Source organism: Indicator indicator, chromosome 8, assembly GCF_027791375.1.
Source record: "Indicator indicator isolate 239-I01 chromosome 8, UM_Iind_1.1, whole genome shotgun sequence".
Taxonomy (NCBI): Eukaryota; Metazoa; Chordata; class Aves; order Piciformes; family Indicatoridae; genus Indicator; species Indicator indicator.
The window spans coordinates 2959327-2986912 of NC_072017.1; the positions used below are offsets into that span (position 1 = coordinate 2959327).

Genomic DNA, 27586 nt, shown 5'->3' on the forward strand with positions numbered 1-27586 from the left:
CATTCCAACCCCTAAACATTCTGTGATTGTTTTTAATTCTTCTGCAGTGTGTTCACAGAAGTATCTCATAACAGTAACTATTCAGAAGTACTTTGTAAATGTATTTGCAGTGTCTGCAAAAGTCTTTGCCTTTCCTCCATTGTGAACATCAATAATCTGCCAATTGTTCTAATAAAACCCATTTAAGAATAAAATGTGGAATGTAAATTTTCCATAAGTCCAACAGTTAGTGCACATCTCCCAACTAAAGCCCACACCACTCCCATTCCTATTTTGAAAAACCCAAGGCCAAGGTTTTTATTGTGATAGCAGCAGAACTACAAAGTGCAGCATTTATGAACAGATTCCCTACACTAGCACATTATTTGGCTTTGCCTCAGTCATCAAAAACATGTGGAAGTCATCTGAAATCTTTGCTTGTGATTGCTCCAGTGATCTCCCAGGAGAGGAAAGGGATCAAAGGAAAAGGTGGATAGATGCCTTCAACTCTGAAACACCGCAGTACAGAACACCTTCCAAAAAGCTCAAGTTGTTGCCAAAGTGAGTTTCCTACTTTGCTTTGCTGTGTACAGAGCAGGCACCTGGCCCAGGTAGATACCAGTTTACCAAAACGCAGGTGTCTGCTCTCTCTCACAGTGAGGGCAACTCACTGAAGAAAAGAGTCACCAACTATTGCACAGACATCGACAGTGTTACTCAGTGTGGGACTTGCTCATCCTCCAATAACATCACCTCTTTGGCTGCCAGTTCAGTTTCAAGCAACAAACCTTTCCTGTTGGTCCCAACAACATGGAATTTTCTCATTCTAATTTCCCTGTTTAAAATATTTAGGAGTGCTCATATGGAAGTGATGAATATGCTCATAATTGTGGCCATCTTTATAAGATCCAAACCTAAAAAAAAAAAAAAAAAGAACATTTGACAAAACAAATCCATTACAAGATGACTGAGCCCATCCAATTAAATCATACACTGAGTACAGCATAATTAACACTTCTTCTGAATGTTTGAGATAGTTTCCTCAGGAACTGGCCACAACCCTACTCAGAGATAAATAATGATCTGTGTATGCTAACTAGAGGTCTTTGAGTATAATGGAGACATTTAATTACACTGACTGGATTAATGCCACAGGCACTCTACAAATGGAACTCCAGCTGACAAAGGGGAGCTGTGCATTTATCTTCTTAAATCCTATGCTCCAAGTTTTTTCTACTGACTTCAGTGGAGGTACAATTTACCTCTCCAGACCATCCCTAACCCTAACCCTAGCCAACCCTGTTGTTAATAAGGCACATCTTCCTTTTGAAAATTGTGGTGAAAATTGTGATTTTACATGCTCTATTTCAGTCTGAATGTTTTGACTGCTGACCATTATGGTAGAGAGATTTGCAAAAGTTAAATGTAGCATTAATTCATAGTATCAGTGCTAAAAAAACATTTCAGAGCAGTGCCATTGTATTTAAAAAAGCCCCACACCTATAGTTAATTGGAAAAAAGTGAAACTTATTCCTAAAGGCTATAAACTTTCTGCTAACAGGCAGATATAAATTAGGAGAAAAAAAATATTCTGTGCTGAAATCAACTGAGAAAACTGTGAACATGAATGCTAACTGCAGGCAAGTTTCATCACGTGGAAAAGACTAGGCAAACTCCTGCTTAGACAGGAAGCCAGTGACTGAATGGTAAATAACAAGTGAGTAAGATCAACTGTTAGGTCTATATAAGAAATTAATATCATAGAATGGCTTAGGTTGGAAGGGACCTCAGAGATCATCTACTCCAACTTCCCTGCCATGGGCAGGGACACCTCTCAACTAGACTCAGCTGCTCAAGGCTTCATCCAGCCTGGCCTTCAACACCCCCAGAGAGGAGGCAGCCACAACCTCCCTGGACAACCTATTCCAGAGTCTCACCACCCTCCTACTGAAGAACTTCTTCCTCAGCTCCAGTCTACCCCTACTCTCCCTCAGCTTCAAACCATTCCTCCTTGTCCTATTGTTAGACAATTAGAGGGACTTAGGGAAAGTCTCTCTCCAGCTTTCCTGTGGGATCCCTTCAGGTATTGGAAAGCAGCTTGAATGTCACTCCAGAGTCTTCTCCTCTGCAGGCTGAACAACCCCAGCTTCCTCAGCCTCATAGCAGAGGTGTTCCAGCCCTTGGATTACTTATACAGCTCTGTGTCCTTCTCCATGTTAGAAGTAGTAAACACTGCACTGCTGGAAATGATCTCTCTGTGGCAATATCTATCTCAAATTTCATTATTCTTCCACTGCTATTCAGTGTAGAATAAATACCTTTCTCTACATGCCTCTTCCTTATGCAATGCCAGTGGAAAAACGATAGCGAAATAAAAAATTGTTACAACCTAGCCCTTTATAATTCCTGACATACCTAACATACTGCATCAGGCATTCTCCTTTCTTTTTGCTCCATTTCTACAGTTTGGTTTTAAATGCTGATGCAAATACTTAACATTGTCTTTTGTGGTACTTACAGTACAGTAAGACCCTCATTCTAGTGCTGAGAAACATGGGAGATCTCATAGTCTGTAAAAATGAGTCACCACATCACTTGGCAAATACCCCTATCAAACCATCTCAGAAATGGCTCACCTGGGTGAAAGAAGTGCTGCCTTCAATTTCTGGTACAATACAGCAGGCACATGCCAAGTCAGTAGGAAAAAATGAACTACAAGTCAGGAGCCCTTGCCCCATCATCTTCTCAGTTTGGCACTAACCAGTGTCCCCCCAACTTTGCAAACAATTTTTCATCCTAGAGTCTTTTACAAGAGGTCACATCCATCATCCCCAAATTTCTTTGGAGACACACTAACCTGGGATTAAAATGGATGTCCTCAGGAACTTGGCTGGGATCAGTGACAATTCTGTCATTATCAACATAACTGTCCAAGTGATCTGGGATCCTAAATTTGGCCATCTGGACTTCTGAGTCACTTAAACCAGCATGAGATATACGGGCATAACCCAACCTATCAGATACAAGAAGAGTTAGTTACAAGAAATAACTCCAAGCAATTTCACCACATCCTTAACTCTTGGCTTTTTTTCCCCCAAAAAATTTATTATTTAACATATCAACAAAACATTCAACTTCTGTGAATCTCACCTTCCAAAAACTGAAAGTGCTCCATAAACATGAGCACTGTAACACAATGTCACAAGTAGAAAAATGGAGAAAGGAAAAGTGTTTGACAACAAAATTAAGTTCTAGATGTAGAAACTGATTCCTAAAGTGACAGTTTTAGACTATGCACACTGATATAAGATCACCAGCTCTATTCACTGAAGAGATTCTGAAATTCAAGAGAGGAACTCAATGAGTAATGAGAGTAATTAGGTTGCAAATTAGGTTGTTGGTTTTTTTTTTGATTTTTTAATTTGTACTCAATACTGTTACTTAAGACAGCTTTCTAGTTTACTGGCTTTATTCCTGTGAACAATGGAGAATTTGCACAGTTTATCAAAATAAGCTGAATTCCATTCTGGTACAGACATCACCAAGAGAGTGATATTTGCAAGCAATATGATATTAAAAGATATGAAGTGCACAGAACTCAGCAAAGTCCTTCAGTACAGTTTTACACAGTTACAATTTCAAATAAATCCAGCAAAAAGTTTGGCTGGAGCAGATAAATGTTTTGCTTCAACAAACCAAACAATCACAGTTCAAAATTTGTATCTTCTGGGTCACAAATTAGGGCTTAGCCTTCGCATTTTAAGATAAAGCTGCAAAGCCAAAGCTTTGGGAAAATGTAGTTTCATCTTACCCAAGAAGATTAGATGTCATAGAATGCCTTAGGTTGGACCTCAGAGATCATCTGCTACAACCTCCCCACCACAGGCAGGGCCACTTCTCAACCAGACTCAGCTGTTCAAGGCCTTATACAACCTGGCCTTGACAACCCCAGTGGGGAGGCAGCCACAGCCTCCCTGGGCAGCCTATTCCAGAGTCTCACCACCCTCCTGCTGAAGAACTTCTTCCTCAGATCCACTCTAACCCTGCTCTGCCTCAGCTTCAAACCATTCCCCCTTGTCCTGTCTCTAGACTCCCTGATGAAAAGTCCCTCTGAGCCTTCCTGCAGGATCCCTTCAGGTACTGGAAGGCAGCTCTAAGGTCTCCCCAGAGTTTTCTCTTCTCCAGGCTGAACCCCCCCAGCTTCCTCAGCCTATCCTCATAGCAGAGGTGTTGCAGCCCTTGGATCATCTTTGTAGCCTTCCTGTGGCCTCACTCCAACAGCTCTGTGTCCTTATGCTGGGGACACAATATTGGAGAATATCTGACAGAGAAGGATGAAAGTTGTAATCCTGTCTTTGTAAATTACACTCAGAAATACACCAATTCATTTTGAGATTGGTGTTTCACATGACTTCATGATCTAACTGTCCACAGATGATGGTTTAGGGCTGTAAGACTCTTCCATAATTACCTGTAAATGATGTAAAACTGCTTGTCATAAAGATATTTGAACCAAGGAATAACTGATCCACTTGAACATACCTTATTACTCCACGATACATAATATAGCTACACCACCTGTCATGGTCTGTACTGTCAATATCCTGTAGTTGAAAGGGGAAAAAATAGTCAAACAAGGACAAGCTTTCCTTATGAGTAGGCTTTAAACCAGTAACAGAACCAAGGTGTAAACCTGCTGCAGAAAAATGTTTTGCTTAAACCACTGTAATAAGGTAGAAATTAAAAAACCCAAACACTGTTAGATGCAGGCAAATCTGACAACTTTTTTGACAACTCCTGACAGAAAACCAAACTGCAGAACTCAGTTTTCAAACTAGAGAATCATAGAATAAGAGGTGGAGGGGATGTCTGGAGATCATCCACTCCCAATCTCATGCTTCAAGTAGGTTGCTCAGGGACTTAGAATCATAGAATTGTCAGGGTTGGAAGGGACCTCAAGGATCATCCAGTTCCAATCCCCCTGCCATGGGCAGGGACACCTCACACTACAGCAGGTTGCTCACAGCCACATCCAACCTGGCCTTAAAACCTCCAGGGATGAGGCTTCCACCACCTCCCTGGGCAACCTGTGCCAGTGTCTCACCACCCTCATGGGGAACAACTTCTTCCTAACATCCAACCTGAATCTACCCATTTCTATTTTTTTTCCATTCCCCCTAGTCCTGTCACTACCTGATACCCTAAAAAGTCCCTCCCCAGCTTTCTTGTAGCCCCTTTCAGATCCTGGAAGGCCACAAGAAGGTCTCCTCAGAACCTTCTCTTCTCCAGACTGAACAGCCCCAACTCTCTCAGTCTGTCCTCATAGGAGAGCAGCTCCAGCCCTCTGCTCATCCTCGTGGCCCTTCTCTGGACACACTCCAGCAATTCCAGATCTTTCCTGTAATAGGGGCTCCAGAACTTACAGACTTATGCAGCTACTTTTTAAATATCTCCACAAATGGAGACTTGACAACTTCTCTAGGCCCCTCTTTGAGTGCCTGACAGCCCTAACTGTGATTTCTATGGTTTTCTTTTTCTTCTGTTCTCCAACTGACAATTTCTTTGTGGCAACTGCTGCCCATTGCCTCTTGCTCTTTTCCTTTGTAACTCCACCTTCTCTATAACACATCATGAAGTAGCTGAAGATTGTGTTTGAAAACGTGCATGGATTATCTTACTTGTCTGCTTCTAAGCTACCAATTTGAAATACTAAGGTAAATGTTTCAAGTATGTACCACCTCCAACTGCTAAAATAAGCAGCATTTTTACATTACCTGGACATTTCCATTTTGAATTAATTCAGTATAATCTCTGGATCCAGGAGCTGAAGTGATGTATCCTAGAAATACAACTTGTTTAGAGCTAGTCTTCAGCAGGTTTGAAACAGCTATAGCCTGAAGTTTTCTGTCCAAGTCCTCTCTGAAAGAAATGGAAAAAGACTTTAACATATACACATTTGAGCTCAGAATCTTCATGCTATGCCATAATAAATCACAAATAAATCTAACACTTTTTTTTTTTTCCGTTGGTATTAGTATGAAAGCTTGCAGAAAGCTCATTGAGTCAAAATGATCACTATGATAGAAGCCATATGGCCATGGTAGATGCAAGCAGAGTTCTCTTTCTAACCATTATAGGAACAATTTTTTTTCTATTCCTGTCCTGTTTTTAACACTGACCTCAACACTAGGAAATGTGAATAGAAGTGCTTTGGTTATCTGAGGCTTTGTCTCTGCCTGTACTTGAGATTTAATTGTGCTAGCACAGTGTGGTGAGTAACAAAGAGCTCAGAGGCTAACAAAGATTTTATGATGGATAGATCATGGTAAATACAGTCTTTATGAAATGCAGCCTAAGAGCTACATCATCTCATTAACACTACTTAAGATTTGGCAGCTATTCTCTACCTCTTTAACAAGATTTACACAACAGTTCCAACATGACTAAAAGTGGAGCTTGGTAAAATACTGCATTGGATCCCATTCCCTGTCCTTGGGTTTGTCATGGCAAGGTAAAGGCAATTCTTTCTCTGTGATTCTTCACCTTAATAACTTTAAACAGTTGTGTGAATCACATTCCCTTCTGCATTTTGGTAGACTGGGCTAAATACCGTTGAGCCAGGGTAGGCTGATTTTGGAATATAATCCCAAAAGAAGACAAGAATTTAAATGCTGCTGTGCTGGCCAAACAGCAGCACTTCTGACTGAAGCAAATACATGATGGAGAAAGAGCACACAGACAGCAGACAAAAACCCACAATCATTTCAATAGAGGCCTGACCTAGGTGTATGTGAAGCTGCCTGCTCAGTTAGCTGCTCTCTCCAGAATTACACCTCCCCAGATGACAGCTTTTTAAATGACAGGACAGAGAGCTGTTGGAGAAAGTCCACAGGAGGGCCACAAAGATGATCCAAGAGCTGCAACACCTCTGCCATGAGGATAGGCTGAGGGAAGTGGGGTTGTTCAGCCTGAAGACGACTCCACAGGGTCCTCAGAGCTGCCTCCCAAGACCTGAAGGGATCCTACAGGAAGGCTACAGAGGGACTTTTCTTACGACTGTCTAGCAATGGGACAAGGAGGAATGGTTTGAAGCTGAGGGAAAGGAGGGTTAGACTGGATCTTAGGAAGAAGACTTTCAGTAGGAGGGTGGTGAGACTCTGCAAGAGGTTGCTCATGGAGGCTGTGGCTGCCTACCCCTGGAGGTATTCAAGGCCACACTGAGATGATGTCTTGAGTAGCCAAGTCCAGCCAAGAGGTGTCCCAGCCCATGGCAGTGAGGTTGCAGCAGATGATCTCTGAGGTGCATTCCAACTTAAGCCATTTTGTGATTGTTATATTTCCACATTTTAAAACCAGTCTATTAAAAAAATCCCCAGTTATCTTGTACTCTATAGTTTAAGTCATCCTAAGCAGCAGATGAAAAAAAAAAAAAAAAAGGTGAAACCCCAGCAGTTGTGCGTGCCATTTAATTACAGATTCATTCACCTCAAACATAATTTCATTTGCACTCATTTCCCATGTGTCTCCCCATAATTTTCCCTTCATTTTTCCCTCTGTGATGGGAGGGGGGATACAGTGCTGTTTTCTTCTCCTTTGACAGTATCTCAGAGGGCAAGTTAAATCATCTGTGTGAGGCACAGAATGAAATTCCTTTCAAGAGTTCAAATTGGGAGTGATTTCTGATAACTATACATGTTGAGTGAAAAGGGAAACCTATAATCAAGTTACATCCTTGGAGCACAGCTTCTCCACAGGGGAGGGAAACAGAGAAGCTCAGCATGGGATAATGAGAATTCCTACTACTTTCTGAGTAGCTTCTTTGTGTATTATATTATGCACCCAAGACATACATTTTCCTCTCCATGAATTATAACAAATATTTTTAAAGTCTAAAAACATACTAAGTGGTGCAGCAAAGAGGAAATGCAGCTACATGGAGCATCAGCAAATGATTCCTTATTCATATTCATTACATGTAAGTAATCAAGACATCATTTTAAAGAAATGAAACACAGAGCTTAATGTAGATTGAGCCTGGATGTTAGGAACAAGTTCTTTACCATAGGGTGGTACAACACTGGAACAGGCTGCCCAGGGAGGTAGTTGAGGCCCCATCCACGGAGATATTCAAGGTGAGGCTCAACAAGGCTCTGGGCAACCTGATCTAGTGGAGGATGTCCCTGCTGACTGCAGAGGGGTTGGACTGGATGACCTTTGGAGGTCCCTTCCCACCCAGACCATTCTATGATTCTATGATCTTTTCCATCATATAGTTGAGTTATTGGTATAATTATTTCTTTCAGAATCCAGAGATCATATTTCATATTTCTAGTTTCATATAGTCAGAAGGACATTGAATGGATATTTTTGTTGCTGTTTCCACACTGCCCTTTCTTGGAGGTTTCAGAAATTTTTTTTAAAAATTATTTTAATAAACATCAGTTGTCCACTAATGCTGTCTGTCTGTAACTGTATCTACCTGCTCCCATCCACCCAACATGCAGAAAGTCAGAGGATGCTGTTCTGCACTGGGATTTATCTTTAGCCCTATTACTTGTTGTAATACAATACTTTTATGTATCTAGTAACTCAGGTATGAAGCTCAGCTGAGTTTTGGGAACACCTTCTTTTAAAAAAATACTTCAAGATTGAAAGCAGTAGCTACATCCTAGCAGTTACTTCATGATCCTTGTTAGAATCAGCTTTGCAGCAGCAGATTTTAAGGGACACAAAAGAAATCCCTGAAGGTTATGAATTACAATGATGTGACACAACTTTGTGTGACACATGTAACAATAAGGAAAGTACATACTCTTCATTTCCAAAGTGGGCAACAACAAAATCAACCAGTTTCCCTGTGAAGTTGACAGTCATGGAGATGGCAGGAGCAATCTCTCCCTCTGGAGACGGAAGAAGGTGATGTGTAGATTTTACAATTGGGTACCTTGATAGTGCCATAATCCTATGTGGGAAGAGGGAAACAGTTATATCTTGTAGCTCACAAGTGTGAACTAAGCAAATAAAATGCAAGCAGAAGGCTAATGGTCACTGAAGTCAAATCAGCTGCAATTCCCTGAAAGCAGGCTGTAAGTAAGGTGGGGGTTGGTCTCTTCTCTTTACTAACAATCACAGAATTATCAGGGTTGGAAGGGACCTCAAGATCATCCAGTTCCAACCCCCTGCCATGGGCAAGGACACCTCACACTACAGCAGGTTGCCCAGAGCCACATCCAGCCAAGCGACAGGACAAGAGGAAATGGCCTCAAGTTGCACCAGGGGAAGTTTAGATTGGACAGTAAAGAAACTTCTCAACTGAAAGGGTTCTCAAAGACTGGAATAGACTCCCCAGGGAGGTGGCTGAATCCCTGTGGTGGGTTGAAAGCTCTGTGAAAAAATTTAAAGGCATATCCCTAAAACCAGTACAATCCCCATCCCTGGAGGTGTTTGAAATGCAGAGATATGGTGCTCAGGGACATGGCTCAGCATCAGACCTGGTAGACTGAGACAATGGTTAGACTCAATGATCTTAAAGATCTACCAACCAAAAGGACTCTGTGATTCTGCCATATCCAAACCTAAACCATCTCTACCAGATTTTTATGAATTTAGAAAGTTTTCCTCTAAAATATTACTCATGTACATGTCTAATAACGTATTATCAAATGCACTAAAAACCAGCATTCCAGGTATATGAATTCTTACACTAAGCCTTTCAGAATCTGCATCCTCAGACCAAACAGTATTTTATACTACCAATAATTGTGGCATATATATTGGCATATATAATTGTGGCACAAATAATTAAAATGCATTTCATTATAAGCAGAAGCAGCTAGGAATACATTTTCAAAGTGGGAGATTTCAGCTTCTGTTTGGAATCAACCTTAAAATCATCTTTCCTCAGGTTTTTAGAAGTACTTCATGAAGAAAATTTCAGAGAATGACTTTTCTGCCCCATTCTGCATCACTTAAAGGCTCTGGAAGAGGAAATTTTAAAAATGCCCCTCACATGTGGCAAAAGAATTCAGTAATCATTGCAGCATCACTAGGAAGTTTCCCCTGCCACAGAGATCTGCACATTCCTTGAAAAAAAAAAAGCCACATCATGAGTCACTGTTTCCAGAGGGCAAAGATAGTCAAAGATATGCAACTGGGAGTTGATCAAGCATTAAAGTAAAAGCAGATACAAAAAAAAATACAGTCAAATGGACATGCTCCTTTCTATGCTCATTTCCCATTACATCCAGCCCAAACTGGATTTAATGAATTCTACATTTCTAACATGCAGTGACATTTGCCAACTGCTATCACAGAGAAGGGCAACAAGGCTGGGGAGGGGTCTGGAGCACAGCCCTGTGAGGAGAGGCTGAGGGAGCTGGGGGTGTTTAGCCTGGAGAAGAGGAGGCTCAGGGGAGACCTCATTGCTCTCTACAACTACCTGAAGGGAGGTTGTAGCCAAGTGGGGATTGGTCTCTTCTCCCAGGCACCCAATGACAGAAGGAGAGGACACAGTCTCAAGCTGCACCAGGGGAAGTTTGGGCTGGATGTTAGGAAGAAATTCTTCCCAGACAGAGAGATTGGCCATTGGAATGGGCTGCCCGGGGAGGTGTTGGAGTTCCCATCCCTGGAATTGTTTAAACAGAGACTGGATGAGGCTTAGTTGATCAGATGGTGTTGGGTGATAGGTCGGACTTGGTGATCTCAAAGGTCTTTTCCAACCTGATTAATTCTGTGATTCTGTGATTTTTAAGTCTGAAATCTAGAATATTCATAGCCCTAATTAAAACAATGAGAAAAGAGAATCAGATTTATTATTTACAATACTAAACTTCCAATCATCAAGGGGCAGGATGCCATCCCCTGCATCATGAAAGCCAAAGCAGCTTAGAGGGACAGGCACAAAAACCTGATAATTTTTAACAAGGAGAAAACTTCATCTGCCTTGCAGTGTAATGCTGAGGAATCAAAGTGTGTTCTTAAAGAGAAGCTTCAACAAGTGATCAGAGTGACTTTTATTCCAGTCATTCTTGCTCTAGTGGACTTAAGCCTTTGGTATTGTATTTACATTTATTTCCTGTCACTGTGCATGGAAAGATGACTCACCCCCAAGTGTGATCTCTTGTGCTTGGACCAAAATCTGTGTAAAATCCTAATCTTTCTCCTAGCCACATTGTTGGATCGTTGTTTCCAATGAATGGTTTAGAGGCATCACTCTCTATAATAGTGATAAAATCTGCACCTAAAATAGGGAAGAAAAAAGAAAAGTTTTTTTCAAAATTTATAACTGTGACCTATAAATGTGATTTGTAAATGACTACATAATGTCATCATTTCCCTCCTGATTACACAGGGAAGGACACAAGCCCTTCAAGGAGCCAGTCAGGCCAAATCTTAATGCTGGCAAAAAGACCCCCAGCTTCTGGTCACTGTAGGCTACACAACCAGACACACATGAGACTGGCCTGCACACACCTAGTGCTGACCTTTTCAAAAGCACTGCACAAGACATAACATGCATTGCACAGGAGCAAGTCTACTGCTTTCAACTCGACGAACAAGTGCTGCACAGCACATCTGCACTTACCTTCATCTACCAAATCCTATTCTCTTCCAAAGCGTCCTTTGCAAAAGGGAGCAAGATGCTGCTGCTGAAACAATTGCCCGTGGCAACCTAGATTCTGCCCCTAAGCAGGGTAACAGAAGGGTTCCAGCTCTAGTGAACTGCTGAGCATCTGCAGACACCTCACTTTCCCAGGGCACTGTGGTCTCTCCTGTTTTCATGCTGAGGTATGATTTTGCCAGGGGATCACAACAGGGTCCCCTGTATTTTAGCTGCAGGATATCAGAGGAGCCCCTCAAGGAACTGGCAGCTAAGAAAGGCCTGCCTATGATTGAAGGAAGGTGGGAATCTGCAAGCTGGCTGTTCAGGCTCAGCTTGAGCAGCTAGTGCATATGGCTGCAGCAGTAACAAGTGCTCCCTACTTGATGTGACTATGCCCCCCTGGGAGTGCTTTCCTACCCTAGATAGCAGACCAAGTCACCACTTCATTTGCAGCCCTTCTATAAGGAATCACCCCATCTAGCACCACTCTTGTCATGTAAGATTTTTTGCTTTTGAAAACTCTTATTTAGCACTATGAAAGCAATGCTAGCAGGGAAAAAGCCATCCCAGATACTTTTAACTGGATTCCCAGACTTTTGTTTTTGCATCACTAGCATAGACAGAAACAACGACTGAAACCTTGGGAGAGGCTGATGTTGGTTCCCTTCAGGGTAGATGTGAGTTGCAGTCCCAGAAGCATGTTGCATCTTCACCATTCCAACAGACAGAAGATGAGCCCAAGGAAATCACACCACCACATTGTTAAAGAGAACCCCTACACTGAAGAATTTATCCTCTCTTTTCTGCAGAGCTCTCGAAATAAGGTAATCTTCTTTAGCAAACAAATTGTTCAAGAATCTCCAGCTTAACTCTGCATTTCCTGTGGTATTTTATGTAACAATATGCATGTAACACAGAACTCCAGAATACTGTTTCCAGCAATCAGCAATTAAGATTGATATGTTGAAATCTATTGTCTTTTTGTCTTCCCAATTGCTTCTTTTAGAGGTGATGCTTCATTATCATGAAGGAATGCTCAAAGGACATAACCAGGTAATCAGTTTTTCTAATACTCATTGATTTAAACTATAGGTTCCAGAAATGAATGCATTAATTAGGGCTCATAAATAAATATGTGAAAATTAACTAAATACCCAGATGTGAGCTATGGAATCACGTATGTACACGAATGCCCCAAATTTCAACTCACTGAATGTCCCAGTTGTGTTGCCTTATCATTAGACAGCCTAGACTGCTCAGACCTCTCAACCTTTGGTCATGGGACAACAAAGTGAATGATGCATGAATTAACCTGTTCTCCCTTCACCAACTCCTGGACATCTCTGCCAGGAATCAAGGCTTGCACAGCAGCACCTATCTCAGTGCCTTCTCACTGCTTGAGTCTATCAAGCCTGAGCTGCTCAGAAAAGCCCCTGTGGTGCATTCACATCACAGGTGAGAACAACAACAAATGCTGGAATGGCAGCATGGATGCTTCCCAATCTCCTGAGCTGCTTTAAATCTTAAAGTGGCAGCTCTTAGTCTTCTTCATCTCATGGCTATCACAAGCATCAAGTAACATCTACAAGCACCATGGATCAATTCCTTTTGATGCACCCTACAGCAGCACCAATATTTGATCCAAATTCTTCATTTCCTATAACTAATTTTCCAACCAAAATCCTGTCCATGAGCAACAGGTTGTCCCTGCCAATAGCAGAGGGTTGGGACTAGATGATCCTTAAAGTGCCTTCCAACCAAACCATTCTATGATAGGTTAGACACTTGTACATTAAAATCATGACAACTCAACCAAGTTACAATCACTGCTTTCATTTTATCCATGGCTCTGTCTCAGTGATGGAAACAGACTTGCCTGTTTCTCCTGTCATCTTGTGCAGGACATGTCAATTTCAGACCCTTTAGGAATTCTATAATGCTTCACCATCTTAGAAAAAACCCAGAGAGAAGTTCCAGAACATTCAATTTGATCTAAAGGATATTTACAGCTATTTCATTTATGCAAAGAATTCCTCTATAGACAAGTAACTCATCAGCAATATGAGAAAAAAATAATACCAAATAATAAGCTAAGTGTTTTCTCCAATAGGAAACTTCTTTAAAATACACTTTTTTAAAGTTATCATCTCTGTAAGTGGATTCTTAGCAGAAGTGATTGTATTGGAACAGCTCACAAATTCAGGAGAAAGCTGCTAGACACAGGTTCTGGTGTTGATGCAAGAATGGACTCAGTTTCCCAGCAGCTGTTCTTGCTTCTGTCTCTTCAAGTGAACCCTCTCAAATATAAATGAAGTGGGAGGGGGGAAAAAATATTACCTGTCTGGTTAAGCAAATGAGCTGATCCTTCCAAACTACACCATCCTTCATTGTCATATGCAAATCTAAAAGGCCAGATCATAGCAGAGAAGTCTCTTTTTGGAACCTCAAAAATACAAACAAACAAATAAATAAACAGAGAGGTAGATAGATGCAGAAAGAGACAGAGAGAAATAGATAGATAGATACATAGAGACAAAAATAGATAGATACATAAATAGTCAAGTACAATCTGACTTTTATGTATTATACCTTTTCAGCCAACATCATCAAATAAGTGGTATCATAAAAGACATATAAGAAGAGATGTTTTAAATAACATGTTGTCCTTAAAAGCTGTCAGGATTATAAAACAAAGGTAGGCATTTTTGAGAAAAAACTATTATCAACAGGGGAAAAGTCATAGTTCAAATGAATTTGTAGGACTAACAGTAAGTAAATGAATATAAAAGATTTTTTTTCATCTTTTTACATGGAACTATTCACTTTTTTCCAGTTTATAAGGTACTACAGAGCTGGATGAGTTCTAAAAAGCAAGGTGTATGTGTCTGTGTGCATGTACACACAATTTCTGCTTAGCTCTGATCACCTTTTATGCCTCTTTTCCTGTGTTTGTCATCAGTGATTTATCTCACAAAAATAGTACATGCCAAGAGCAAGTCTCAAAGTACTATTTAAGATCTGCTACCAAAAGAAAAAAAAAAGTCTAATTTATAATTGCAAACATTGCATCAGGAATTCCATTTTATATTAGGGATAAATTAACTCATAGAATGCAGACATTATTTTATATTAGTAATCCATTAAATCATAGAATGGAAACAGTACTTTATATGTGATTGAAACAACTCTAATTTTGAATTTAAATTACTAACCAGGCAAGCAATACATGTAGACAATTTGTAAGGAAGCCAAAATGCTAAACTTTGTGAGCATGAAGCATCTTCACTGTTACTGTCATTGCAGTATCTAATTTTTTTTGACAGAGAGAAAACTCCAAGTTTCTGATTTTCATCCAATTCCCATAGGGAATCTAATCTAAGTCAGCCAGCTTTTCAGAGAGGTTCACTTCAGAGTTATGCATTTAGAGAAGCATAGAATTCCTTCAGCTGGAAGCAAGCTCTGGTAAGGTTATCTGTTCAAACCTCCCTGATGCAAGATCAGGCTGCAACAGCACTGTCCAGTCAACTTTTGAATACAAGTCAAATAAACTCATTTATAAAAGTAATCCTTAAAAATCTGAGGCAAGCATCTCTCAGTTTTTCGTAACACTTCATAGCAGCACCATAAATCTCCAAAGATCCAGACTTTTCCCATGTTCAGCATGAATTTACAAATTCAATTGTTTGCACCTGCAATAGTTTTGATGAATACTTCATTACTGGTCCAAAGGCTTCTTCAGCACCAACCAACACACTCAAGATATCCCATGTGCATTTAACTGTATATCTGCAAGCCACAATTTCCACAAACACACTACTCACCCCTTGGCCCAACTTCTTCTGGTAGGTTTTATAACGTAGACCCAGTCCTAGCAAACCAACACCAACAAGCAGCCACAATACTTGAAAGAGAAAAACACAGAAAAGTTGTTTTTTAAAGCAAGATAAAAGAATGTTAAAATTCATAGAATGGCTAAGGTCAGAAGGGACCTTAGAGATCATATACTGCAACCTCTCAAGTACAATAGACTGCTTAAGGTCTCATCCAACTTGGCCTTTAACTCCCCCTAGCGAGGTGGCAGCCACAGCCTCCCTGGACAACATATTCCAGAGTCTCACAACCCTCCTACTGAAGAACTTCTTCCTAAGATCCAGTCTAAACCTACTCTCCCTCAGCTTCAAACCATTCCCCTTGTCCTGTCTCTAGACACCCTTAGGAAATGTCCCTCTGCAGCCTTCCTGTAGGATTCCTTCAGGTATTGGAAGGCAGCTCTATGGTCCCCCCAGAGTCTTTTCTCTAGGCTGAACAACCCCAGCTCCCTGTCTCTCTTTCATTAATTCCAGTTTTTTCTTTCACCAAATCTTTAAACCTTTTTTTTTTAATGCAAGTTGTCTTGAATAATTCTGTGTAAAATGTTCACCCTTTTTATCATGGATGACATCAGAAGAAAGTAGATGTTGTTTGCATTGGCAAAGGTCAAGCAATTTCATACTCTGCAAGACTCAGAGGTGCTTAAGGGGGATGTTGAGAAATGCTGCAAGTCAGGGCAGGATGAGAAAGTATGAGAGCTACTGTTGCAATGTCACAGAATCAGCTTTGTGAAGGATAGCATTTTGAACTATTTACTCACTTTTGTGGAAAGATTTTTGAGTGGCAATATTCAAACCACTTGCATTGATGCTCACCTTGCCTCTACCACACAAACTCTCAGAGGTCACATTCTTCTGGCCCCTGAATACCTTCATAAAGATTTCAGAAACAGCTCGCTCTTCACTTTCCAAATGAGGTATATAGATCATAAGTGATTTGATTCAAAGACACAGAGAAGAAAAAATCTGAACCTTCAGCATCCTGATCTCTGCAAGGTCAGCATGCCCTAACACCCAGCAATTTTTTCTTTACGAAAGCTGAAAATATTGACAGACATTTTCCTTAGCAAAAGTAAGATAGCAACAAAAAGAGATCTGAAGCTCAAATGATTGCAGAGAAATACTTGAAAATATCATTTGCATAGATTCCAGAAGTTTAAAAGCCAGAAAGCAGTAAAATCTCAAACTTTTTAGTCTCTCTTCAAAACCTAAGGAAAAATGAAGACCTCATACACATCTGGAAGGCTGGGATCGCTAGGCACAGTTCAAAGGCAGGGGATGACAAAGATTTGCTGAGGACAGGCCTGGCCTGGACAGGCAGCAAGGTGTCTGGATTGTGCGAGCCACAACAGGCTTTGCAGGACTGCGTCAGAACGCTGGAGGGGTGTCACATTACACAGCAGCTCCTGGGCCAGCCACCTCCCATCCCATTGCCAGCCAGCTTATGCAGCTAAAGGATGTTACACGGAACTGCTTCAAAATCAACACACTGAATGGGCTAGGAAATCATTCCTGTCTTTGGTATACACACGGAAGAAATCCCAAGATCTAGAAGAACCTGCTCCTCAACCACCAAAAAGAAATCACAAATGATATCAAATCCATTTTCATCTTTTTTCCCTCAGGTCCTGTTTTCTGGTCTCCATTTACTACACTCCATGAGGAATAGCCTCTCTCTCAACTGTGACCACAGTGTATCAGCTCTTCCAGCAGTGTATGTCATCATTAATAATAGAACTAGGGCTTTACCACCAAAAAAGCATGCCTAAAACATCTGAGAGAAACACTCCCCTGCATTATTTTTTTCTTAGACAGTATTCCTAGAGACAGCAGGAAGTAAAATTATACTTACATAGTTTAATGTAGGTTTTAGTCTTTTTGAACAGCAGCTTTTGGTTGCTCTTTACTTCAAAGACAGAGCTAAGGTCTTTCTTGGGTCCTTTTAGAAAGTCTACCCCAATACATAACATTATAAACCCTGTAAAATATAAGTGATTTGTTCTTTTTTTCCATAGAGCTTCAACATATTAAACACTGCTCACAAATGCACCACTTCTAAACTCCCAGCTGGTGTGTTACATTCAACCTTATGGCTGCAACAACAACAAAAACATTTCAAAGCACAAACAGAGATAAATCCCATACCCAATGTAGTAACACAGGCAACATGAAACTTACTGATAGAGAAGATCCTGCTTATCATTGTCACAAATGCCTGAAGCACTTCAAAAGTGTTTAATTCACATACCTGTACTTGTTGACATAAGCATTGCTTCCAACAAAATGAGCCAGTGATATTAAACAGGCCACTAAAGATAAGTATCTCAAAAAAAAAGAAAGATATCAAAATAGGAGTATTGCAATAGGAACTCAAAGCTGAAAGGTTAGCTGAACACCTGTTTCACACAAAAATAATGAAGTTCAACATCATATTTTTTGGTGGTTGTTTTTCTTTTTCCAAAGAAGGTGCTGCTAAGATTTAATTCACCTGAAAGAGCTTTATTAAGCCTGCTTTGTGCAGATCACTGAAGAGCAGACCTAACACTAAAAGTATCCAGCCAAAGTCCCCTTCACATTATGAACTCTACTCCAGACTACAGAAAGCTTCAAAATACAGTCCACCTTTGGGTCTTTGAGGCTGAGCACAGGGTAGGCTACTGACACTAACGCAACTGATCTAGCGGAGGGTGTCCCTGCCCATGGCAGGGGGCTTGGAACTAGATGATCCTCAGGGTCCCTTCCAACCCTGACAATTCTGTGAATTTAAAGCTGTTCTCACTCTTGCCTTGCAATCCAGCACCCTAAGGATCATGATACTACCAGGTAACTTTGTGGTCCTCAGCATCAGCCTGCACTGGGTGCTAGCTGAGCAGTCATCAAACCCTCTATTATTATCCACCATGGAAAAGCAGCAAGATCCTAACTCTGCTGCTACTAGTGAGTCCTACCACTGGACATTTTATCAGGTTTCTTCTGTTCATGAAATAGTTTTATGAAACCATATTTTTCCCTTGCCTCCATTCATGTACCAAGTGGGAGAACAACAGCATTAAAAATACTTTAATCCTTTGATCTGGGACAAAGCAGCAGATCTTTCAGCAGGCTTCTCCACCTTTGTATATCCTAACACTAACTGCCACAGAAGCTCAAGCACACTCTTGAGCAAAGATTGACTTGCAGTCCATTTCATCATATTACAACAAAAAGACTAACAAAGGGCAGATAAATTGTGCTAAAATGCTTCTAGGTCCCCAAGAAAAGCTACAGCTCAGAGTTTACTGGAATTAACCTGGACAAGAGCAATTAAATTACACCTACATATTGCAGAACCTTGAAGTAACAGCTTGATGGAAAAATACTTTGATGATTATAGATGCCTGTTATCTTCTGCTCTGTCACCAAGATACAAGTTACACATTTTTATCTAGGAGCTACAAAAGCAATTATTCAACAGTTTGTTCTAAAAACAGTGTAAGCAGTGTGCAGCAGGTAGGGAGGCCATTTGAATATGACAGCATTTTGTATTGTGCTCCAGAGCCAACAGAAGCAGCTGGACATTTTCAGAACAGATAATTAAACACAGCTACAAATGCTTTTTGAAAGCTGATAAGTGACTTTAGGGCACTAACTGCTGCAATGCACTGTGGTGGTTCCTTTTCCATAGGTAGTTCAGACTAATAGTGTAAGCTCTTCTCCCATCCTTTATGAACTAAAGGATTCAATTAACTGCAAAGAATATGTAGGAGTCTAACAAATTGGTTAAAAGCTCTGCTGGAGAAGGTACATGTCTTTAATATTTGTGGTATAGTTAATTAACTGTAGAAGTCATGCTTTAATTCAGACTCATAGGTGAAGATGGCATAACAAATTACTCAGTATTTTCTCGTTGCCCTTACTTGTTACATTAGTTGTAGTGGAAGTCTGCAAACCAAGAAGCTGAGTCTAGTGCAATGAAGAAGGGGTACACACAAATCCATTCTCCAAGGCAGACAGATTGAAAGCCATTAAAGGTGAAGGTAAACCAGGGATCTGCCCCCTCAGCATTATGTTACACCACACTAAAGCAGCACAGAAACTGTGAATATAATGATCTTACTTCCATTGTCACTTTTCCTGGTGCAGCTCCCTACCCAAAGTGGGGCAAGAGAAAGGCAGGATATTGGACAGGAGGAGAAAGCAAGAAATAGCACTTGCACCTGAAAGAAACCAGAAGAAAATAAGCAGTTTGCCAGAAGGACAAGTTGTAAGGGTAGAAGCACAGCAACAAATACACAATCTCATGGCATGTGTTGCAAATCCTTCATAAGCAACGGGATGGCACCAAAAGAGACAGGAACTGGGTTCTCTGCTGGAGTATAAACTCATGTAGTGCAATCAGCTGAGATATCTTGCCATTAGGGGCCTCTCTGGGTGATCTACCCACTGATCATGCCCAGTGAATTAATCACAACTGTGTATTTCAAAGGAAATGATCCAGAGGGATTTTACAGAACAGCTTTTCTATTGTCAAAGCATTACCCAAGAAAGCATTTGACACTCCTCTACCACATGCTTTCTTCATACAATTTCAAACATTAACTGAGGCACCTGTTCCTACTGACTCCCCAGAGTGCTTTCAGAACAAATAGAGATAATGGAACTCTCCTCACAACATAAACTGAAACCCTGCCTGTGATTGCTGTCATACATAAGGAGACTCAGAAACTGGAATGACAGGAAGTGCTTGCAAAGACATTTACAAACTCTAAAACCACTGGAGTAAGATGTCAAGCACACCTTTCATTAGTCCTTTTCAAACAAAATATAGGATAATGTGTAGCATATTTTAAAATGTGCCACACACTTAGCCCAAAATGGTTTGGCAGGTTTAAATACAACCACTGAAACGTGCCACTTAAACATGTTGGTACCTATTAATAAAATAATTCTGGAAACAAAATCAGAAAGAGCTGGTTTCATTTCCACCTTTTCACATTCATCAAGTGATCTTTTTGCTAAATCATTTATATTTGCTCACCTCAGTTCTTCCATACTGGCAAATACCTGATAATTTCTGTTCTTCATCTCCTGTCTGTATGTTTCTGCCACTGATATTCCTCCAGATGCGCTGATGTGTCCACAAAGCATAAAGTAGACCCACATGGAAATGAAGCTCAGGTCTCAAATGCAGACTAGCTAGATGAGCAGGATGCTTCACTTTGCTCCTCAGTGCAGGGCTAAATAATGCACTGAATTATGTTACAGTCCCAGTAACAGAGCCTTCATAAACCCCTGACTTTCCAGAGAAAATACATTGTCACCTGAGGTACAATACTGCTGTCTTAGGTAGCTAGCACACAGGTGCCTTCACACACTGGATTGTAACCATATTTTTAGGGTGACTGATTAACAGATCACTTCCTCAGTTGTTTACTACCAGACTTTGTTTCATTTTGTCATTTGCCCTCCAATGAATTTTGTTTTCATTCCACATTTTAAACTATTTCTATCCGTGAAAAAACAAGTAGATTTTTTTTCTTGCATGTCTCACTAATCTTCTCATAGAAAATCTTGCATAGTAAACCAAACAGCAGCTGAGCATTTGGAAAGACTATTTATACATCAGATGCATTTCAAACATCTACTTGAGGCTAAGGCAAGCATATTTGTATTTAGTTATAGTTATAAATATACCTAAAAGAAGATGGGAGCTCTCTCTAGCGTAGATTCCTCCAGGTACAAATTTATAAGCTGTACACCACACACAGAAGAATAATTCAAGAACATAGGCAAGCATGGCTGTGCTCATGGCTTTCCCAGGATGCTGACAGCTAACAACGTGTCCAGCCAGCTGAGGCCACACGCACATAGTAAAGACAGCAAGGACATGGCCTGCAACGGCAGCACTCCAGGTGTGCAAATAAAGGAGACCAGCTGAAGATGCTAAACCTGTGAAGGGACAGAAAAGAACAGAGTGAGTCACAATCAGTGCATTATCTGCCTCCTTCTTTATCACAGTCTGCCAAGAAAAAGAAAAAAGAGGGTCTGGGAAATATAACTGTGCTTTGCAGCCATGGAGCTGTGTCACTAAGAGGACTGCAATTCCTCTTCCATTTCCCAGCACCACATTACTTTATCACAGGTAACAAAATGTTACTAACTCTCACACCACACATAGAAACAGTTTTGATAGTTTACTTTTACTCATCAAGGTTCTGAGCATTTTAGAATACAGTGCTTGAAGCAGCTAAAGAACCATTCTGTACTTGTTTTAAAACAGCAACCTGTCTTTATCAAGAATCAAATGCTGATATCCATGCAATCTGCCCATGCATTCCTTAACACTAACACCTGCACCAAAAGGTAAGTTATCTGGGCAACTGACAGTTTGAGTGTTGCCAACTCATAGAATCAGAGAATGGTCCAGGTCTGAAGGGACCTCCAAAGGTCATCTAGTCTGACTCCCTGCAGTCAGCAGGGAAATCCCGAACTAGATCAGCCTGCCCAGGGCCTCGTCGAGCCTCACCTTGAATATCTCCAGAGGTGAGACCCCAACCACCTCCCTATGCAACCTGTTCCCATGTTCCACCACCCTCACAGTGAAGAACTTTTCCCTGATATCCAGTCTAAACCTGCCCTTCTCTAGTTTGAAGCCATTGCCCCTGGTCTGTCACTGCAGGCCCTTGTAAACAGTCTCCTGTGCCTTTGTCATGACTTCCTGATATTTGGTTATTTTGGTTCCTTACTAGGCGAAACGCAGTTTGCATTAAATTTCTTGTATTCAGTGTTGTGGAAAATAACTTGAAAATGTTGGCTTTTAAGTGCTCCAAAAGAAAAGATAAATAAGCAAAAGAAAAACAAAACATAAGTCATCATTTCCTTTCGAATGTCCCGCTTTATCACTACATGTTTGTAGGACGTACTGCTTTTGTCTTCTTGATATAAACACCTACAAATATTTAGCTAAGGCAAAAAAGTAAGCAGATTTATGAGGGTTTTTAAACAGCATTTCTATCACTAAACGTCACTCAGATGGGCCCACAAATTAAACCAAGCTGCATTCATCTATCCATGCTGAGGTGGTATGGACACACCTCCTGAACACACTTCCACTGTTCAAGAGCAGAATTTCCATCTCGTCTTAATTGTGCCATGCTCCACAGCATAGTTATAGTATCCTCCTGACAATGGATGTCCAGATCCATCACCCAAGACCTGCTGTCTGTTGTCTGATTCACAAATACATTGCTCCAGCAGAACTGCTTTGATGTCCATACTATTTTACTGCCTGAAGATCTCAGCAACTAAGGAGACAGGAGGCAAGTTTCCCTCCAGCTGAACTGCTCATTAAATTACAAGTTATTGTGCCCTCTGAGAAACAGAGAGGCCTGTGTCATCTGCATTTCACAACCCTAGGTATAGCCTTACACAATGAAGATGGTGAGAACTGAGATGCTACTCATGAGAACAGAACCTCAACAGGGGTTTCTGCTCTGCAATGGCCTGGAGATGTGGCCTGTAACCCTCAGTCAGCTGGTCAGATGTGTATAGTACAGTCAGTGACAGATTAAAAGACACTTTGATTAGCAATTGACTTTTCTGACAAGTGGTGTAGGGCCAGAGGGCCTGAGTAAAGAAGAAACAAAAATTCTGCTCAGGGTTTGCACTTACCTACAAGAAACCAGGCAAAACTAGTGACAGAAGACCAACTCCAAAATGAAAGCATCAGTCCATGAGCCAGGCCCAAAAGAACTGTACCTCTAATATAATAGAAAGGAAAAGAAACCACCCATTAATATAATTTTATAAACACAGTGTTGGGAAACAAAATTCTAGACATACAGACAAGAATGTTTGGTAATACTTTGCAATCCTTTTATTTCAAGCAGAGCTCAACTTAAGCACAAAATATCTTCATCTAATGTCTTGCCCTATTTTCTCTCCTTTACTGGATGTAAAAAAAAAATCCAGGTGAAAATAATGGGAGTTTATCATCATGTATAAGCAAGCTGTGTTCAGCAGCAAAAGCACAACACTGAAATACTGGATGCAAACAGAATTCAGGGAAAATGAGAGGTGGGAATCCACCCCAAATAGAAGTATTTTCTTCATGTCAGATGGAGAATCCTTCTGTATCTGACATTGCTATCAGTCTTGGGCATCTCTTGTGTATAATAATTCCAACTTACTACCTCCAGGAGCTACATGTAGTTGACTCAGAGTAACTAATCCAGTCTTTTTTGATTTTGGAACCCAGATAAGCAGCACAGATCATTAGACTAAATTCTTACTAACCAAAACTTCTACAGAAGTATATCTTTTACTATTGCACACACTTTACCTTTTCTTTTTCTGCACACAAGGTGCAACAGTTTCTACCATCTCCTCTCTGAAGTCAAATTCTAGATACGTTTACTGCATATTATAGATCCACTTCATTCATAAGTCCTAATTTAACTTTCTGTTTTCCAATGTGGCAAATTAAGTGTTTTTATTGCAGAAATAAAAATCATTCTGTATCAGAAAACTTTAAGATTGGTGTAGATACAAGGTTCAAAGCATGCATGAAGGTGATAGCAAGAATGAATCCACAAGTCCCCTGTGTCAACCTACTTTATTCTGTGGAAGTTCTTAGACAACCATCTGGTTGTGTTTGTCATCCACTACAGTATTAGGTTTCGATTACAGGTTTGCTACTACTGCAACACCACCACCCAGCACCAACCCAAACACTTACCCATATGGATTAGGATCTGGACCTGTATGTGGATGTCCACTTACTGCCCATCTAGAAATTAATGAGACCTCTCCAAATATCCACAGGGTGAGGAACATGAGGCTGCCAAAAGCAATCCCTGATAAAAGCCAGTGAGGGTGGGAAACAGTCTCTCTAACTGCGTTACCAGTTTTGTTTGCATCTTGTTTCCTCTTGTCTCCACCTAGAATAAGAATAGAAATATAGCTGAACAAACTGTCAAATCCTATTACAAAGGGTTACTGAGAAAAAGAAATAGACAAGATCACAAAATTACCAGAATAAATTACTGGCTCAGGCACAAAAGGTAACTTATCTCATCATTTGTGGAAATAGGTAAGACAAAATCTCTCATCACGTTCCTGGCTATGTCAGGAAATGGCAACCCACCCATAGCATTATTCTGCACACTAGTGGAATTTAAATTATTAAACTGGCTTTGAAAAATCAGCAGAAAAGTTACTAAAATTTGTTCAGAGGATTCTGTTCTCTGAAATTCTAAACTCTGATAACAACAAAACCTGACACTTCCAAAGCAGCCAGAAATAAACTCCCCTCCTTCTATTCTCCTCTTTCCTTGCACTTTAGATCTTCTCTCATCTAAGGAGAAAGCAGCTCCTTTACCTGCACAGACACATTGTTTTGTCACCTAGGAAGAGGACAGATTCTTTTCCTACTCTCCTGCAGTAGATTCCCTTTCTACATTATATTAATTTATGTCATGTCATGCAAGTCTACAAACAATACACATTATGTAAATTTATACCCATTTACACATTGATAAGGTCTTATCTTTCAATTAATTCATTGAGGTCACACGGAGAAGGAAATTCTGAGGATTTAACATGAGCTGCCTTAAGTAACCAAGCCAACCCTGCTGTCTTACTTGGCAGTAACAACTTCACAGTTTTAAAGTGTGCTTAGCCCATGTCAGCCCCCACTGCTGTGTTCTCTGCCCAGACACTCCAAGAACTCAGGCAAATTTTGACAAGGACAACTTGTCAGGCCACACCTTGAGTACTGTGTCCAGTTCTGGGCGCCTCAATTCAAGAGAGATGTTGAGGTACTGGAACGCGTCCAGAGAAGGACAACGAAGCTTGTGAGGGGCCTGGAACACAAACCCTATGAGGAGAGGCTGAGGGAGCTGGGGGTGTTTAGCCTGGAGAAGAGGAGGCTCAAGGGAGACCTCATAGCTGTCTACATCTACCTGAAGGGAGGTTGTAGCCAGGTGGGGGTTGGTCTCTTCTCCCAGGCAACCAGCAGCAGAATGAGGGGGGACAGTCTCAAGTTGTGCCAGGGGAGGTCTAGGCTGGATATTAGGAGGAAGTTCTTCACAGAGGGAGTGATTGCCCATTGGAATGTGCTGCCCAGGGAGGTGGTGGAGTCATTGACCCTGGAGATGTCCAAGAGAAGCCTGGATGAGGCACTTAGTGCCATGGTCTGGGTGATTGGACAGGGCTGGGTGATAGGTTGGACTGGATGAGCTTGGAGGTCTCTTCCAACCTGGTTGATTCTATGATTCTATGAACTTGTCCGCTCTTCCTTTCTGTTTATTTTGTCCCATCAGCTGATTCCCAGGTTGGTCCCATCTCCCCTTCTCTGCCAAAGAACATGCACTGGTAGAGAAACTCAAAGAGCAGACTGAGTTGAGAAAACAACTGAAATGCCACAGATGTTTCATGTTGGAATGAGGATAATCCATTCTGGTTTTATTGGTTTAGGTTATGCCTTTGTTTGCATTGCTGTCACTGCAATTAGTTGGCAGTTCCAACACCAACTCCTACAGCTTGTATGAATTGTGATATTGATTCTGCCACGTCATGGGCAGAAGGAAATAGCCCCTGGTTTCTAAATTCTGTAATGCTCATGCATCAGGTCTAAAACCAACTGTAGTGGGGAAAAAAAATGAAAGAACCAAAACTCAGTGTCACACAGAGAGGTGTTTCCATAACTACCTTCTGTGCTGTAAAATGCTTACCTGAGTAAATTCTCTCCACTGCAGCTATAAACCCAACTGTCAGTATGGCAGCATTGGCAGCTTGTGAGCTCCAGACTGGGTTTAGTGATGTGTACCAGATGCGAAGGACAAGGAGCATTATCTTGCCCAGGATGAAGCCCCATATCCTGATGAACCTGTAAGAATTGGGTTTTGAAATAGTGATGCTTTTCAGGAACAATTCCCAGGGAAAAGGAAAAAAAAAAAGGTATATAATCAGTTACAATTCCATCAGGAAAAAGAAAATACCTTTGTAAACTGTTTCCTGACCACCATGTTACTGTTTGAACCAGCAATGAGGAGGAAACACCTGCAGCCAAGATGAACAGTCTAATAGCAGCATTTGGTGCCTGGTATGATGCTAAGCTTCCTACAAACAAACACACAAAGAGAGAGGTTGCTTCAATGGGCAAGAGAAATCAGGTAACAAGGATTTCCTGTGCATAAGTTCAGCCTTGCCTGCAGTTTGGCTGGCTACACCATTCATCTGAAAACATGTGACAATGCACATTTTTAAACAGCAAAGAAATTGGGTATAGATGGAAACTGGGTATAGATGGAAACTGGGTATAGATGACATTATAGCAGTTAGCATTTTCAGAAAACAAACAAAAAAAACTATAAAGTAACTACCCAGGACTGCAGTGATTGCTTTAAATTAAGTACTTATGATCACTGAGTCCATAAATAGGATATATGGATAAAATCTCTGAATATACAAATGATACTAAACACTGCACTTACATAACTCAAAAGCCATAAAATCATGCATGGTGACTGCTCCTTTCTAAAAAAAGATATGGCTTTTGTCATTATGCACCTAGTTTGGCTTTTAAGCTATGTAAGTGCACTATGGCTAAAGCCACATCCCTTTTAGAAAGGAGCAGTCACCACACAGTGCACAGGAATCAGCAGGCAATTGTCTTAGTGGGTGTGAACAAGTCTTTCTCTGGCTCAGTATCTGGTCTTGGAGTTGCTGTTGACAGTCTGTCACTCTCCTAGTCACCAAAATGAACTGTGCACAAGCTTCACTACCTGAAGGGAGGTTGTAGCCAGGAGGGAGTTGGTCTCTTCTCCCAGGCAACCAGCACCAGAACAAGAGGACACAGTCTCAAGCTGTGCCAGGGGAGGTTTAGGCTGGAGGTGAGGAGAAAGTTCTTCACAGAGAGAGTGGTTGGCCATTGGAATGTGCTGCCCAGGGAGGTGGTGGAGTCACCAGTCCCTGGAGGTGTTCAAGAGGGGATTGGACGTGGCACTTGGTGCCATGGTTTAGACAGTCATGACATTTAGGGTGACAGGTTGGACTCAGTGATCTTTGAGGTCTCTTCCAGCCTTCTTGATTCTATGATTCTGTGATTCTACGATCTCTGCCATTTCCCAAGGCACAATGACATTTCCTTCATCAG

General features: G+C 41.0%; 1 protein-coding gene across 1 annotated transcript in view; it reads right to left on the reverse strand.

The window, feature by feature from the left end:
• Nucleotides 1-805: 805 nt before the first annotated feature.
• Nucleotides 806-27586, reverse strand: part of CWH43 (cell wall biogenesis 43 C-terminal homolog) — a 30460-nt gene continuing 3679 nt past the window's right edge. Inside the window, exons 3-16 of the mRNA XM_054383137.1 lie at nucleotides 26430-26550; nucleotides 26163-26317; nucleotides 24167-24368; nucleotides 23101-23189; nucleotides 21124-21378; nucleotides 17303-17428; nucleotides 15403-15482; nucleotides 13919-14024; nucleotides 11083-11218; nucleotides 8792-8941; nucleotides 5754-5898; nucleotides 4522-4583; nucleotides 2837-2992; nucleotides 806-893 (exon numbers count right to left, since the gene is read on the reverse strand). Of these exons, the coding sequence (XP_054239112.1) occupies nucleotides 806-893; nucleotides 2837-2992; nucleotides 4522-4583; nucleotides 5754-5898; nucleotides 8792-8941; nucleotides 11083-11218; nucleotides 13919-14024; nucleotides 15403-15482; nucleotides 17303-17428; nucleotides 21124-21378; nucleotides 23101-23189; nucleotides 24167-24368; nucleotides 26163-26317; nucleotides 26430-26550 (1871 nt within the window). The remainder of the gene's footprint in view (nucleotides 894-2836; nucleotides 2993-4521; nucleotides 4584-5753; nucleotides 5899-8791; nucleotides 8942-11082; nucleotides 11219-13918; nucleotides 14025-15402; nucleotides 15483-17302; nucleotides 17429-21123; nucleotides 21379-23100; nucleotides 23190-24166; nucleotides 24369-26162; nucleotides 26318-26429; nucleotides 26551-27586) is intronic.